Source organism: Pholcus phalangioides, unplaced genomic scaffold (genome assembly GCF_987345545.1).
Source record: "Pholcus phalangioides strain wild (caught in Gottingen) unplaced genomic scaffold, Ppha-v1.0 ptg000007l_1, whole genome shotgun sequence".
Lineage (NCBI taxonomy): Eukaryota > Metazoa > Arthropoda > Arachnida > Araneae > Pholcidae > Pholcus > Pholcus phalangioides.
The window spans coordinates 31,656,743-31,673,387 of NW_028301600.1; the positions used below are offsets into that span (position 1 = coordinate 31,656,743).

The following is a 16,645-nucleotide window of genomic DNA, read 5'->3' on the forward strand; positions in this document are numbered from 1 at the left end:
TTTTTCAGAAAGACAGCCATTTCATGTAGAATGAATGATTACGCTAAGAGAAATTGCATAAAAAAAAGCCTTGGACTTGAATGGTTTCAGTGTATACAGTAGGATTCTTGATACCAAACTGAATAGTCTGAACATTCTAGGAACTTATCTTTTCCATCTACATGCGTGTACGAGAGAGGATTGAGCTGACTTCTATATCACATTTTGTTTACTATGGCTCACGAACTCGACCGCATAGCGTATACATAGTGTAAAATAAAAATATATTTAGTTTTTCATCCTCTGTTAAACTCTCCATCATCCAATTGTAAAGCTATTTATCTCAGCCTTCTGTCTGTTTCTATTTTTTATAGCTCTTCTTAGTGTCTCATGAAAGTTACTTTGAAAGTTTGGGTACCGAGTGATGGCCTACACTCGACTGACACACGTGTCAAGCATGGGGCGGATGTGTCCAGACCTTTAAACGATTTTCTATAGAAACTTATGGAAAATTGCGTTATGGCTAACGAATGTGATTCCGGAACGAATTATCTTCGTTATCCGAGGTATCACTGTAGTGTTAAATCTTTGGTTTAATCGTAATCTTAGGCGCCTGCTCTGCTTACCCAGCAAGGCGAGAGAGCAATTCGTGATTTAATAAACTGTTTCATGAAATTTTTGGAACATCTCAAAGTTTATTTTTATGATAAAAAATGTACTTGGTGCGTACTCTTACCCACCTTTCCCCTACATATTAAGTTATGAGTGGTACTGATATATATATATATATAGTAAATATAAAATGATACCGCATAGGTCAATTCGAGTAGAAATCAGGTTTTTTTTTGTGAAACATAAATTTATGTGGTGGAGGGAATTTTGTTTACAATAAACAGTATGTACCAGGTCTGTACCAAAAATCTGAGCCAGAAATCACGTCATGAATTCGGATCACAATCAGATTTAAAAAGTTATTTTGGGTTCAAAATAGATAGTCCTAAGTCCTTGTGTGTGTGTGATGATATTTTACGGGGGGAAACTAGGTTAAATATTCCACAATTGTTTCGTTAGACAAGAGATCTTCAACCTTTCAGACATTGCGGGCCAAATTAAAATTTCCCACAGAGCCCACGAACCACCAAGTGACATATTCCGTGCTATTAAACAAAGTTCCAAAGATTACTAAATGTTTTTATTTACTATGAAATTACTTCTTACATTATACTTGAATTTTTATTTATTTTGAAATAGCTTTTAACTGATTATGATATATTTTTAAATTACTTATTTTTTTCATTAATTCTGAAATTTGTCCCGATAATTCTGAAATCATTTTTTTCATTAATTTACATAAATTTTCATCAAATACGAAATTATTTTTTTCACCAATTAATTTTTTTTTAGAGATTAGAGTTAATTTTTTTTAACAATTCTGAAATCATTCTTAATTCTGAAGTAAGGTGTTTTCCTCATTTTCGTAAATTCTTTAATTACGTATAAATTATCTTATAAAATATCTTTCGGATGCCGAAGTTTACCTCTTGAAATAATAATATGAAATCATAGGTTCCAAAAAATGTTTTGACTCCGGGTTTCCAGAATTCGTTACGACGACCCATTTAATGTATCAAATCCACAGCATTACTATTGACTTTAGAGAGTGTCTCACAGTTCTAGATAAAGCACTACAGATTTCAGTGACAAGTGCTCTTCAACGAATTTTTTTTTTGTAATTTAATCGTTTTTTTTAATGAAAAGTAGCTATTTTCTCAAAAAAAGTTGGGTGGCCATAGCAAAAAGCTCCGAGGACAACATTTGGCCCGCTGGCCAGGGTATGAATACCCCTGCTTTAGACAATACGATTCAACAATATTCATTTCACAATATGAAGCGTTCGATATATGTGTCTTTGGCAACAAAAGTTCACATTCTGAATAAGAACTTATCTTAAAAGAGAACATGACACACTCTCTCTCTAAAAAAAAAAAATCTTTATAGAGGTTAATTGTGTAAAAAAAGTTTTTTTTTCATCGATGTAAATTCTGTAAAAGAAAGAAAAAAAAGTGATACACGTGGAAACTGATTTTATTTGAACTTGGTGAAAGAGGGTTAAAATTTTTACACGTGACACTATTGTGATAAAGAACAATGTATTTTTCTTCTCTCTCACTTTCGTTCTTATAAGATAGTTTGCATTGCTACAGTGCATAATAACAACAGCATGAATCCAAGTCCTAAAAAGAAAACTTTCAACACTCTTAGTCCAGGTTCATGGAATTCTGCTGGTATAACTTCCAGGAAAGTGACGTGAATAAACGTTCCGGCAGCCAAACCTTGCAGTACTGCACTCACCGCTACTGCCGCAGTTGACTGATAATGACCGATCAGAAGACCAAGCAGCTGTAAGATAGACAACAAAAAACATGAATAGAAATAAAATTCCACTCACAAAAGAAAACATAGTTGAAGCACTTCCCACATCTTCTACAGAACTAATATAAACTGTTCAAGTTCAAAATTTTCTCAGTCGGTGCAAAGAAAAGACATTATATCTCCTTTAACTTTCAAATCGTGGATCATAGAAACAGACATCCAATTATAAATATTATTCAATGGTTATTCAATTTATGTGGGACTTGAATATATCATTCGATTTTCTACATGTATTAACCCTTAAATGTATAGCTTTGCATACGTGCAAAAGGCCCTTTAAGGTGCAGTAGCCCGGTCGATAAGATGCTCGCCTAAAGTACCAAAGGATGTTTAGAGGTGTCGCGAGTTCGATGCCCAGTTCGTCCTTGTCAGAAAACTTTCCTGACACAGGGGTACAACAAAAAACGGCGACTTGACAGCAGCAAAAAATTGCTACCGCAGGGAGTCCCCCATCGAGGGGTTAGCGCACCAACCTCTCGATGAGTATATAAAAAAAAAACAAGCCTGCCGTTCCGAATCGGCAATAAGTTGTAGGTCCCGGTCTAATTAGCCCTCGTGTGTAGAAAATGACCGTGGTGCGACAAAAATGATCAAAGGTCCTTTAAGCGTGCATTACTGCAGCTAGTTAGAAGATAAAACTCAGAATTGCCTTTGCACATAAGGTGAGGTCATATTCTTTGTATTTGTAATTTGCTGGTAGATGTACCAATTAACGACAACGACTCTTTGTTTCAGAGCATGTGGGGTTGTGATTTCACTAATTTGTTAAAATGTTTAGTTTGCATTTTTTTTTTTACCTTGAAGTTTACAATCCAATTTTTTTTTCATTACTATAGTTTAAATGTGTTTCTCAACCTTAGGCCATATAGCCCCCTTGCGGTCCTGGGATGTTCTGAGGGGGCCACGGGTGAAAATTAGATGAAAGGGAGCCACGACAAGTGGTGAAGTGGGTCCACAGAGAACTGTGAAGAAATGAAGCTTTCAAGTGAAATATGGTGGGCTGACATTACTTTCAGAATCTAGCAGAGTTGTCAAGGGTAACCATGTGATGTTCGTAGCCTGGGGCTCCATGCCCATAGGGCCTACATGATGAGATCTGGTGATATGGTTTTCGAGTGTAAGTATGAAAATATATGTATGTAAGCTGTTACCCAGCTAAGTATATGGGGGGGGGGGCCTCAGAACATTACTCTGTCTGAGGACCCATGATGTTGAGACCGCCATGAATAGAATCCCACTTGAAGGAAGCTTACTGAACTCTAGCCCAGGATAGGCACAGATCCAGGGAGAGGATCCATCGGGTCGGGATGATGTATTTATTGCATAGGTTCGTTGGATCGTTCCGTATTTTACAGAGGCCTATTTTCCCATATAATTCGCCAATTGGATGGGATGGAAAGTTGATCCGTGCTTGGTCTAGGGTTCCACAGATCGACCGGATTTATGAAATTTTTTTCATTATAAATTTAGTTCTGACTGAATTCAATTCAATAAGTAGAATAAGTCTCAGAGATGAGGGGTAGGGGATCCTGGATAAGACTGGGGGGCCACAGGAAGAAAATACGGTCCAAAGGGGGGCCACGGGCTGAAACACGATGAGAAACACTGGTTTAAATCACAAAGAAGGTAGTTATATACTGCACCAAAGTAACATTACTTCAATACATTTATTTTATGTGCTATTTTTGAGGCTTTGCACGTCTTTAATAAAGCACTGTAGGAGCAGTACAATTCGAAACAGATTTTTTTAAATGATTTTTCCAGCTTTCTATACGTGTCATTGACCATGAAAAAAATTATCAGTTTGAAGAAAAACCAAGTATTTAAGGGTTAAAAATACAAAATTTGATTTTTTTTTCTCTATACGGTCTCCATTACCTTCAACTGAAATCTAGAAACTCTTAGCCCTGCATGCATCTAAATGAAATAATCGTTCAGATATCCCACATCGAAACATTAAAGAAAGTGTCTTAGAAATGAGAAATTGTTTGACACTATATTTTTACTATCGTGTATTTGATAGAATAGTTATACACCTTGTCCGTACTGTATATATTTGCGTTCGATTCTTTCCATGTGGATGTACACAGACTTTACTTTGAACTGCAATTTTTTCCCCGTTTTTAAATGTGTTTGGATCTCAAAAAAACGGGAACTTTATTTATGTTTATCTCATGCTTAAACTAGATGAACATCTCGTCGAAACGCTATGTTCTGAAATATCAAAATCATAATTTTACAAATAAAATGTCTCAGCAGTTATATTCCATTTAGAGACATGGGGACTTTAGTTTAATTCAATAAATTCAAAAAAAAATGTTTCTTTTGCCGGGATTACACTATAAAAGTTTGGTAAAAGATCTTTTACAAAACTTGAAAAAATAACCAATAAGCCTATTGGTACATTCGCTCGAGTATAACTGATACGCTTATTGGTTGCATTTTTCAAGTTTTGTTGAAGATCTTATATCAAAATTTTATAGTGTAATCCCTTCCAATGAGTAAGCCGAATGTAAAAGGGACTGTAAAAAACATAATTCTTGTATTTTATAACATGTACAGTCCCTTGGAAAATAGGTAACATCTGAGAGACATCATTTGAAAACTTTTTTTCTAATTAAGAAGTTATTTCCATGATCAACGAATTAAAAATTGAAGAGTGTATATAGACTTCACTCTGCACCCTGTATAACAGTGTTCTTTGATTTTACGGCTGGTAACAGCTGTAATATCAATCATACCGGAAGATTCATTCATGCGATAACAAATCTTACGTGATGTGTCATGTTACAATGTTAGTGCGCTAATGTTAAATGTTGGTGTGTTAATGTTACATGTTGGTGTGTTAATGCTGCACGCAAGTTGTCTTAAATAATCAGTTGGCCGCTTCTAATTAGTTAATTAATGTGATATTGCTTGATAATCGTATAAATTATGCGTAATCAATTTAGAAATAAATTGCTTATTGACATTTATCGTCTTAATTTTAATTTACCGAGCCACGGTCTCAAACGTTTGAGAAACACTCATAATAATTTTCGGAACATTACTCATCAGGCTTGACAACTATTATTAGAACTATGCATTTGCCTAAATTTGGGAAAAAAATACTTGAATATGAAAGTGTTTCAACCCTTTATTTACTGACGGTACTTTAAAAGTACCAGGTTAGATAATTTGTTATGCACTAGCTCTAATTATAAGAAAACAGTATTTGTTTCATTTTTTAAAATCTTTAATTAGAACCAAAATGGCCCACCAAATAATTTACATAATTATTTATATATATTATTATCATTATATTTATTATTATTTTCTTCTCATTCTATTTTTCATAATCTGGTACATAAAGGGTTAATGCATTGAAGAATTAAAAAGGCAATCACAGTTTTACGTTGCATTTTTATCCTAAACAGATTATTTTCCGCATCATTATTGTTGCATGACATCATTGGCATGTATCAGAGACGTCTTTACCAGACGTGGGGCCAGAGGAAAAGAAATTGTCTGAGAACTAATGAAAATTCAGAATCGATCAATTGAAAATAAGAAAGATAATCGAGAGGGGATAATTCCAGCAAACACGAAAAATAAAAGAAATATAATTCCAGAATTTATGAAAATTCAGAATAGGTGTGAGAAATAATTTGAGAAATGATGAAAGTTTTCAGATTTCCAGAATTGGTGGAAATTCAGAATTATAAAAATGCAGTAAATTCCAGAATTATTTATTTCTATTAAAGAACAAAATTCCAGTATCAATGAATATTCAAAACTCAAGAATGGGTGAATATTCAGAATTGATGAAAGAAAATAATTCCAGAATTGATGAAAGAAAATAATTCCAGAATTGATGAAAGAAAATAATTCCAGAATTGATGAAAGAAAATAATTCCAGAATTGATGAAAGAAAATAATTCCAGAATTGATGAAAGAAAATAATTCCAGAATTGATGAAAGAAAATAATTCCAGAATTGATGAAAGAAAATAATTCCAGAATTGATGAAAGAAAATAATTCCAGAATTGATGAAAGAAAATAATTCCAGAATTGATGAAAGAAAATAATTCCAGAATTGATGAAAGAAAATAATTCCAGAATTGATGAAAGAAAATAATTCCAGAATTGATGAAAGAAATAATATTCTATAGAATTGCTGAAGATTCAAAATTCCGGAATTGATTAAAATGCAAATTTCTAGAATTGCTGGAGATTCAGAATTCCAGAATTGATGAAAATTCTGGATTGATGAGAATTTACCAAAGAAATTATTATTATCGTAACTGCGGGGGGCTCCCAAAACATGGGGCCCGGTGCGACCGCACTTGTCCATGGGCGGCAATGCCCCCCCCCCCCCCAGCGTCAAAGGTGGAGTTGACAGATCTAATATATATGCGTATACATGAATTGACATCATCATCATCGTGCCCTCCCAGACTTCCAAGTCTATCTCCGCCTATGCACCTGTTATATACCCCTAAGGGTGGCTCTGGTATGTACGGTATGACATAATAATGCCTTTCAGAAGATTAAGGATCAAAAGAATAATAAATGGATGACTTGTTTAACTGTGGAATTTAATCAAAATTTTTCAAGTAGCATACAATCAGTTTTTTTTGTTTATGGACATAATTCCTAGAAGAGAGTTAATGAATGAGGAATTCGAGTGGTTTTTTTCCTGTTTTTGATGACTAATGCATTGTCTTTTATTACGAACCTTATGGAATTGATAGAAATTATGAGCTATTTTCTTAGCATCAAGGGCAATACTGGATGAAAGAAAAACTCTACCATTGAATCCAGCCAAGAAATTGAATAGAGGTGACTTGACGATAGAAGTTTTTTCATTGTTCGCAAGTCGGTTGTTCTGAGTGCACATAAATATGCCACATTTAATGGATTGATTTATCGAATATCTCAGAGTGGTTCCGACTCAAGTATAGATTGGCAATCAATTTTCTTTCTCTGTCCTGTAAGTTAGTGTATTCCAGTCGTCATTTTGGTTTGAAGGTTCGGTTTTTCTCACGGTCGGAATGGATAACAAACTGTTTGAGAATTAAGTTCTGCCACTGTGACGTGCATATAAGTAACAGTTTCTAATTCGTTGCAAACATAAAACTTGTCCTTGAATACACATAATTTACAGAAGTTTTACTTCGCATGCGGCAAAATGGGAGATGCATTAAAATATATATATATATATTTTAATGCATCTCCCATTTTGTATATCTCCAGTATATATATATATATATATACATATATATATAGCAATTCCAATCAGGGCCTTCACATGTGAATCTACGATATCATCATGAAAATATGTGGCCTGCCGAATCTGTAATCCATTCGATGCTGAGTTTGCAAAGTTATTTTACTTCAGGGAAGTTTTTCCATACCTTCATTTTTCATTGAAGTGTTTCATTATCATTGAATATTTCTACAGTATACAGGGTGTCCTGTAATTCCCAAGTCGGCCTTTATCTGATGAATCATTTGTCGTAGACGCATGGTTCAAATTAAAAGAAAAATAAAATGTATTCAGAAACCATTCTGTGTACCAGTGCCGTCTTAAAGCATGGGCTCACTCGGGCACGGTGCGAGGGCCTCAGAAAAATCACTGGGTCCGGGGACAATGGGTTAATTATTCGGTTCCCGTGCCCTCTAATTTCCAATTAGAAAGTTGTTGCCTTGTCTATCCCGAGGCCAAAAAAACCAAATATCTCTCCAAATTCAATAATTCATTTTTCGCTGAGATATTTGAATTCAAAAATATCGAAAAAGGGGGAAGAACAGCATACTGAGCTCATCCACAATATTTTATGCTGTAATTTCCTTTTTTTTCTCTGGTTTTGAATTCGAATATCTCAGCGAATATTGCACTTAGAAATATGATTTTTTTTTGTTGCGCTGAGAAAAGACGGAGAAATAGCTTTCTGATTGAAAGTTAGATTTCAGGGAGGGCCCGTATAAAAATTTAGATTATTTTTTTTATTTTGTGACATAGTATTTTCATTCTCAAAACTGGTACAGGGTCTAGTACCAGTGAAAAACACATTTAGAGAGCATTTTCTAAATTGAAACCATACCTCTACGACGAAGGTTTGATGAGATAAAGGCCGAGTTAGGACACCCTGTATGTATACGTATATTGTCGTCAATTAGACAGACAGAGAGAAGTCCTCTGTCCAATTATGTATATTATAGAAATGAGCAATATCGGTTTTTTCCTCTTTTCTTTAGGGATTAACCAAGTATCAAACTTTAGTTATTAGCATCTACGAGAGTATACACGTATGTGCTACGAACTTTCGCGGTCTTATCGATTGTAGATTACAAAGCATTAGCCGATGGCGATTGGTGAGGCTTAACAAGATATCCATAATTACTTTGTTACCAAACCTTGAGCGGTCAGAAAACTCGTTCGTTTCATGCTTGCACAGTTTCCTGTGGAACGAACTACCGATAGTACATAGGTATTATGGATTTTTTTTTCGACATTGCAGTACTCGGTGATAAAAATTTAATGATTAATATATTATTATTCAATAAATTCTATACATGACACAATTTATAGGCAGTGTCATAACATTTTCAATGATAAATTAAAATCGTACTGAACTGATTTCATTTCATAAACCCCGTACACCTTCCATAGCAAATGAACTTCCGTTTTATAATCAGAAAAAGTTAATTTATTAGGTAATGCACAATTCCAAATCAATGTGATGTTGGATTATGCTCTTTAATACTTCATATACAGGGCAGATACTATTTATCTCCAAATAATTACCGTGATTCCTTGTGAAAAACTGTTTAGGAAAGTGTTTTCTGTTTCAGGATCGTACGTATATTTAGGGAGTTATAGCGCGATGAGATGTATTTGGAAAATGGTTTAAACAAATCAAAACACTTTTTTTTGCTGGAATGTGGTAATTTGTTCTCCTTCACTGTTAGCCCCTTTACGATCACGGACGTAATATTGCGTCCAAACACCAGTGGAATAAATTCGATTCTTTTTCATTCAATCTTTTTTCTTGATACGAAGGTTTATTGTAACCCTACAAAACAAAGTTGTGTGTGTTTTTCCCTCTCTGTTCTCCCACCCAACATCGTGATATCTCAACGAGATAACGATCAACTGATAATGAGTAACTGAGATAATGATGGTGGCGGTTCTCCTCCTCGTTTTCCACGGCATCCCCCCCCCCCACACACACACACAAACAAATATAATGTATCTTTCTCAGACTGATCCTTCTATTATATACTATACATAGAAAGACACACACAAGTAAAAAAAAACTACAAACAAGTTGGTAGGTGAGGGTGAAAAAAAGCAAGGCACTGTACTCTATTATCCAATTATCTCTGTACTTGTTCCTTCCCCCCGCCCTTTTTTCTTTTTCTCCCTTTCTTCCTTTTTTTCAACGTGGAACAAGGTGTCCACATTTATCGCCTATACGTCTAATACAGATCATTCAAATTTATCACCAACAGCTTGCACTCGAAGGGGTTAAGTGAAATCTTGACTGAGGGTACATACAGTGCATAATGTTTACTGCGCGATCGTTTTTTTTTACGGTGTAGTTTCAATTAGATCACATCATCATCATCATCAATAAAACAAGGCAATATTTTTTTAGCAATTTTAAAATTTCATCGAAACAATGAAGGATGTAAAAATGGCAGATTGACGAAGGTGACTGGTAGAAACAGTAAAATAATAACAACGATTCAATCAGAAATTTTTAAATAAACTAATAATTTTATGAATTTGACATATTCAATATAATTAGTGGTTTCTCGGATTGTTTCTATTAATTATTCGAGTCACATTTTCATATCGAATTCTACATGTCGCAATGAAAATTTTTCATTTCCTTGTGACTGCAATCCCCAGCCCTAGTAGCAGAAACGAACCTCTCAGACTCTGTCTTAAGCACTACTAATTTTGCCGGCCCTTTGAGATGCTCTTATATTTCGTTTCTTTTTTTTCCCTCGAAAAACCATGCCCTCACCGCCATAGCTCTCAATTTTCAAAATGAAAACTATCTCTTTGCTGTTTGTTTTTCTATATATGGTTTAAAAATTGTTTCATACACACATTCATAACATAAATGAGATGACGTAAAAATTTTAAACTGTATTTGTTAGACTTCTTCGTGACAATTTGTGACTGGTCAATTCATTCGACAAGTTTATCGTGTTAATCAAGTTAATTGTGTTGCACAATTAAAATCAAAAGTTGTTATGCAACATATAAATCTTCCAAAACTTCTGAATTGGAACTAGAAAAAAATCTCATCCCAAAATTGTTAGCGATACGTTATTCATTTAAACCAGACAAATCAAATGAACACAGACGTTGTGCAACTGTGATGAAAGCAAAAAAAAATATTTTGGGGTATATTAATGATCGCATACAAATTTGAAAAGTGCACACGCACACATGAAGGAAAAAACGTATTTGCTCTTTTTCGATTTCCCTTAGAGTTATACCATTGTTATCAGTTTCGAAAAAGACAAGCTATATATTTCGTTTACGGTTGGTGAATTTGGCAGGATTATGAAGTGAAGCAATCAATTTTTAAAGCGTTATAACTCCATAATTATTGGTCAAATCATAAAACTGAAAACACTTTTACATATGAATTTTTCACAAGGAATCACATGTGTAATTATTGGGCGGTCGATAGTATCCCCCATATATATAATATACTACTCTTTTGTTATTTACATTATACCTCAAAACTTTAAATGCAGCTCTGAATTGCTTAGGAATGTTTGACACTGACCTTCCTCATACACAACGTCGATCGATCTAGATGAAAATAAAGAATTTTCTTGTAAAGAAATATATGACACAACTTTTAAATTCATGATGCATGTTCAAATTGTTCGACACATTTTGCACGAATTTTATGGTAACGATGTTTCGAACTTGCTCCTGTCTTTCTCGTAATAACGCCATTGGTAGATTGTTCATATAATCTACGGAACATATTCGGAGCCATCAGCTGCCGTGTAATTAATGGTGCATAAATCATGCAAATCATCATAATTACAAGACGCAACAACACGAAGTCCACTCCGTTAGCTGCGCAATATTTTATGACCATTTTTTTCCTTTCCGTCGTCATAATTCATTGTTTTTACACAGTTTGATCATTTGATCATTTTGTAGCACCATTTTCTTTTACTCAATTTTACAAAACCAAGTTCGGACAAGAATGTTAGTAAAATGTGAAGCAACAGGGTGATTGCCGGAACACATTTTTTGACCAAAAAATTCATATTTTATGCTTTATTTGAGGCCGTTTACATGGTAAATGGAAAAAGCTTGTTTAAAACCAGATTCAAAGATTTTCGCTAAAACCCGTTTACATGGGCCGCAATTTCACAACTCCACTTTACTAAAGTCGTCACTCAGAGGTTCGCATGAGCAAAGAATTATGGGAAAGGAGGTTGCAACCCTGAAAGATCCGCAAGAAAAAGGGGCCAATAGCTGCTGCCCCATTTTTTTCCTACGAAGGAAAAAAGTCGTCAAGCAGGTGCCAGAACTTCCAATGCTGCTGCAATAATACACATGTAAACCGGCCTTTCGTAACCATTACCGTAAAATGTGGTTTTAATGTGCTACGTTGAGTATTAACTTCAGCTTTGTAGTCTTTTAGCGCATCCTGCGAGTCAGGATGTAGAGCATAGTTTTCCAACCTTTTTTGTCCCATCACCCCCATCTTTAGGAATTTTTTCCTCCTATCGCCCCCAACGCAATCTAACCCATAGAATCCTGTTATACTCGTAGCTTCTACCAGGGGTGTCGGAAGTGTTTCTAAACTGTGGGTGCTCGTCTTTAGTTTTATATCGGAAATTTTAATTTCTGAATCAATTCTGGGGGTGCCAGAATCCATGCCAAAAATTACTGCGGATGCTTGAGCACCCACAGCACCCCCGGCTCCGACGCCACTGTCTTCTACCGCCCCCGGAACATTCCATCGCCTCCCAGGGAGTGTTAACGCCCACGTTGGGAATCACTGATGTAGAGCATGAAGTCGCGTCGAGAGCTCACCGAGCAGCGGTTAAAGGCCACTACACACTACTCTGATGTGACCTGATCCCACGTCACGGAAGGACTTTAAAGGATGCCGGAATGCAAGGTTAATGGCCGTAATGCATAGTTACTTTATGCAGATTTTGCTTACATACGCCGAATTTTTGAATTTAAACTACCTATTGTTAAAAGTGTGTGAAACTTACGCAAACCTTCCTGTGTAACCAAGCCCACATAATATTGACCGACGCACGTAAGTATATTATTTCTTTACCACATAACTCTCTAAGACGAACAATGTCAAAAAAGGGCGTTATTTCTATAGTATTTTATTTATAATCTATACATGGTAATAAGTGTACGTTGGGGTATTAATGTGCCACCGAATTTTGAAACAATTATTTTTTTTTTGTTTTGTTTTTCAAATGCTATCCAGTCTGAAAATGATGGTGGCTGCAGATGAGTTATCGCCAATGACTGACAACACACTCTCTACATCAGAAGGCAGAGATGCCACTTAACTAGCAATAAACACAGCATAGCAAAGGAGATTTTGTTCTTAGGGCAAACTTTACCCAGGTGAAATGATGACAGATTTTGATGACTGGGAGACTTTGTGTTTCAACGAAAAAGGTAAATATGGCCCAACCCTAAAGATGACCTTTGGTACAAAAAGACCCAGATAATTAATACAATTGCTCCCCCAGTGAAATTTAGAAATGAGGTGAAATTCATGATGCCTTTGAAGAAATGAATTTATGGTACATCCTATATTTTTTGTGACAACCACCGAAGTTCGTTTTAGAGTTTAAAGGATATAATAAAGTGTTTAAAAATGACAATTCTTTTTCCCATTTATTTTCAGTAACTTTTGATTGACTAAAATTTATTAAAAATGTACCATGGGTCGCTCAGAGCATGTTTTGATTTAAAAAAAGTAGGTGGCAAATTATTTATAATTACCTCACCTTGGGTGGAAAAAATGTGCCAAAAATAATAATTCCCCCTCCCCTTACTTACGTGATGTAAAGAAAAATTAACCCCGGTTTGAAAACTAAGATGTGTTGCAACATTGCCTACAAATTTCGGCCTGATATGATAATTTTTAAAGAGGTTACAGTAAAAAAAACCTCAAAAAGTGGTACACGTTATTACTTTATTTTACGGTATAGTATACGAATGTGATTTTGATTACTTTTGGGTGAAGAATTTCTGTTTCAAGAGAGAAAGGAATTTTTTCAACATATAGAAATACTCAAGAGGGGAATTTTCTACAACTAAAGTTCTTATAAATATCCTAAAAACAAATATAAAAATCTCACTTCCACATAATTTCTACCCATACCTTTATGTGATATTTTAAAGGTTTATTTGCATTAATTCCAACGATTCTTAATATTATAATTGAGAATTTAATTCACAGTTGATTACCAATTGTTTTCTTAATCTGTAAGTAATTGATTAAAAGAAATCACAAAAGACTGACAATACGCAAACAACTGATAAAATATAGTATTTTCATGTTTTTTTAAAGTATTTTCATTGCTCATAAAATGCAGGATGAATGCAACAGGAAAATGTTTTTAGTAATTTCAGCAGCCATATGAAGGTAAATAAGAACAATTATTTTCCGCAATAAATGCTTTCAAAGGATTTGTGAGTAGATAATCATAAATCCCATAAACGTGCACCAGCTTCCTCTTGAAATAAATACACAAAAATAAAAGATAAGACAATTTTTGGAACAATAATAATATTCGAAAAATAACAATAATAAAAAAGTTGGAAATGCCTAAAAGGTTTCACTGGGAAGAAAATGCTTGTGATGTACCAAGAAACAAACAAATGACACTTCCATTTCCTAATTTAAATGAATTTTCATCATCCTATAGAATGTAAAAAAAGGAAAAGGGTTCGTAAATTAAGAGAGAGGAGAAAATGAAGTGTTCGTCAATATCACAGAAAACGTGTTAGTCATGCAAAATAGTCCTCTGATTGTTTGCGGCAGGGCAGTTTGTTCATTTTGGACTCGTTAAGAGAGAAAGATATAGAAAGATAAGAGATTTGTTCTCTCTAGAACGAAAGAGAAAAAAAAACTATCGTTTTCCCATAGGTTTTCACGCCCTAAGTTTATCCACCGCTTTAAGTTCAATATTGGAAAACAATTTACGCTTACGAAAGTCAAATCACTCGGGGACGGTCTTTAACGGTTACTCGTAGGGAATGCCGAGTTCCTGTGGCACTGAGCTTCATCCTATCATTTTGGTTTGGTCGTACTCGACAATGACGACGAGCCACTCATATGAATATTGAACACTTCCTGATATTTTCCTGCATCATCTCAATAACGTACAATGAGAGTACCACCTATTCGATTGATTACCAACATTTATGGCTGTATCGTTTAAAAGAGACTCAAGCTTGAGAAACACTCGAAAAGCGACTATTTGAATGATTCAAACGACTTTGTGTGAGAAAATGATGACTTTATCTGAACATGAGACGTCAGGTAGATGCTTTAATGTTTCACTCTCTATCCATGTATGCAATAATATATTATCGCTCTGTAGTCATTGATTTCAACTGAAAGTTTCAAAAGCCAAATTTATGCACGGTCGTGTTACTTGAAAAAAAAAAAAAAAAAAAAAAATCAGAAATGAGTATATTTTTAGCTATTAAAATTGCATTTATATCGATCCGCAATCCAGGTACTAAATTTGCATTTGCTTAATATTTTGTCACAAAAATCAAGATCGTAAATTGGATAAATTCGCGCGTCTGGTGTTATAATGTCTTTACCACTGGAAAATAACATTTCTCTAAAGAACAATATTTATTGTTCAAGAGCGTTCTTCAAAGATGATCGTCAGAGCAAATGTTTCAGCTGATTATTGATGTCAAATTATTCTTTATGAGTAAAATGACGAAACTTGATCAAATATGAATGATTCGGTGTTCATTAAAATGTTTGATAGCAGTGAAAAATCCGGAATTCGCTAAACAAACAGGATTAAAATATTTCATTTCTAGGAAAAAAAAAGTTTTGGAACAAAGCCAATGCGTGTGTGTGTGTATAGAGAGAAACAATGTCACTCTCCGCTGTTCATACGAAAGCCTGGATAACCAAGCGGAGATCTAGATGTAGTTCGGAAAGAAATGTCTGTCCTCTGTAGTTCAATGGTTAGAACACTCGCCCGGACAGTGAGAGATTGGTGGTTGGATTTCCCACATAGGAATGTGAATTTTTTCTTTCCGTACTACATCTCGATCTCCGCTTTGTTATCCAGGCTTTCGTACTTCGTATAAAGCCAATGTAGTTTCAATATCAGTATTAACTAGATGACTGATATACAAAGTTGATGAAAATTTTTGTATAAAATATAGTTGCTTTTATCTACGTTAACATGTCATCCTACATATTTAATGAGTTTATGTGAGAATGATACTTTCATTGCTAAAAATTTTCTTAAGCCTTAAATACTAAATGTAATAGAAAAGCGGAAAATACTGACAACGGCAAACACCATCAGTATATTAGTTGTTATAACTGTGTGTCTAGTAGTGGTTTTGATGGGTGCTCTGTAGAGAGAGATATGTCTGATGGTTTGCTGGACGTTATTAAAGGGTTCTCAAAATGTGTTTTAGATCAAAGTAGAAATTAGAATGGAATTATACAAAATCTATACACACATTACTGTCTTAAATGGCTATCGCTCAGCGTGAGGGTTTCTCGGTATTTGACCAAATGATCCTCTGGTAAGAGTGCAAACTGAAAACACTGTATATCAAAAATAAATACTAACAATAAAAAAATATGATTACACTTAAGCTAAACACGCCGCTTTCAAGCACGCTGCAATAAGCTTTAGGTAAATATCTTATTACTTTGCCTATCCGCCGCATTGGTGTATAGCATCGGCGTCAGTACCACATCTCACTAGTAAAAAAATAAATCTTAAAAAAATAAATCGGTGTTCCTTGAGAGATAAGGTCAAGAAACAGGTTTTATATAATTCAATTTCATTTAATTTTATTAAATTTTTATTTCTCCTCGTATAACTGCATCCATCTCTATAACTGCACAATACTTGTTATACTACTGAGATGTGTATGTATGTATAAATAAATAAATAATTTCGTGAGAGTTATATTTTCAATTTTTTTTCTTTGATGGAACGACAT

At 34.5% G+C, this 16,645-nt stretch overlaps 1 protein-coding gene across 1 annotated transcript in view; it reads right to left on the bottom strand.

Annotated features, from left to right (window-relative positions):
- Positions 1-2,046: 2,046 nt before the first annotated feature.
- LOC149085184 (zinc transporter ZIP3-like) overlaps positions 2,047-16,645 on the bottom strand; it is an 81,463-nt gene continuing 66,864 nt past the window's right edge. Inside the window, exon 3 of the mRNA XM_089233041.1 lies at positions 2,047-2,379. Within this exon, the coding sequence (XP_089089167.1) occupies positions 2,158-2,379 (222 nt within the window). The 3' untranslated portion in view covers positions 2,047-2,157. The remainder of the gene's footprint in view (positions 2,380-16,645) is intronic.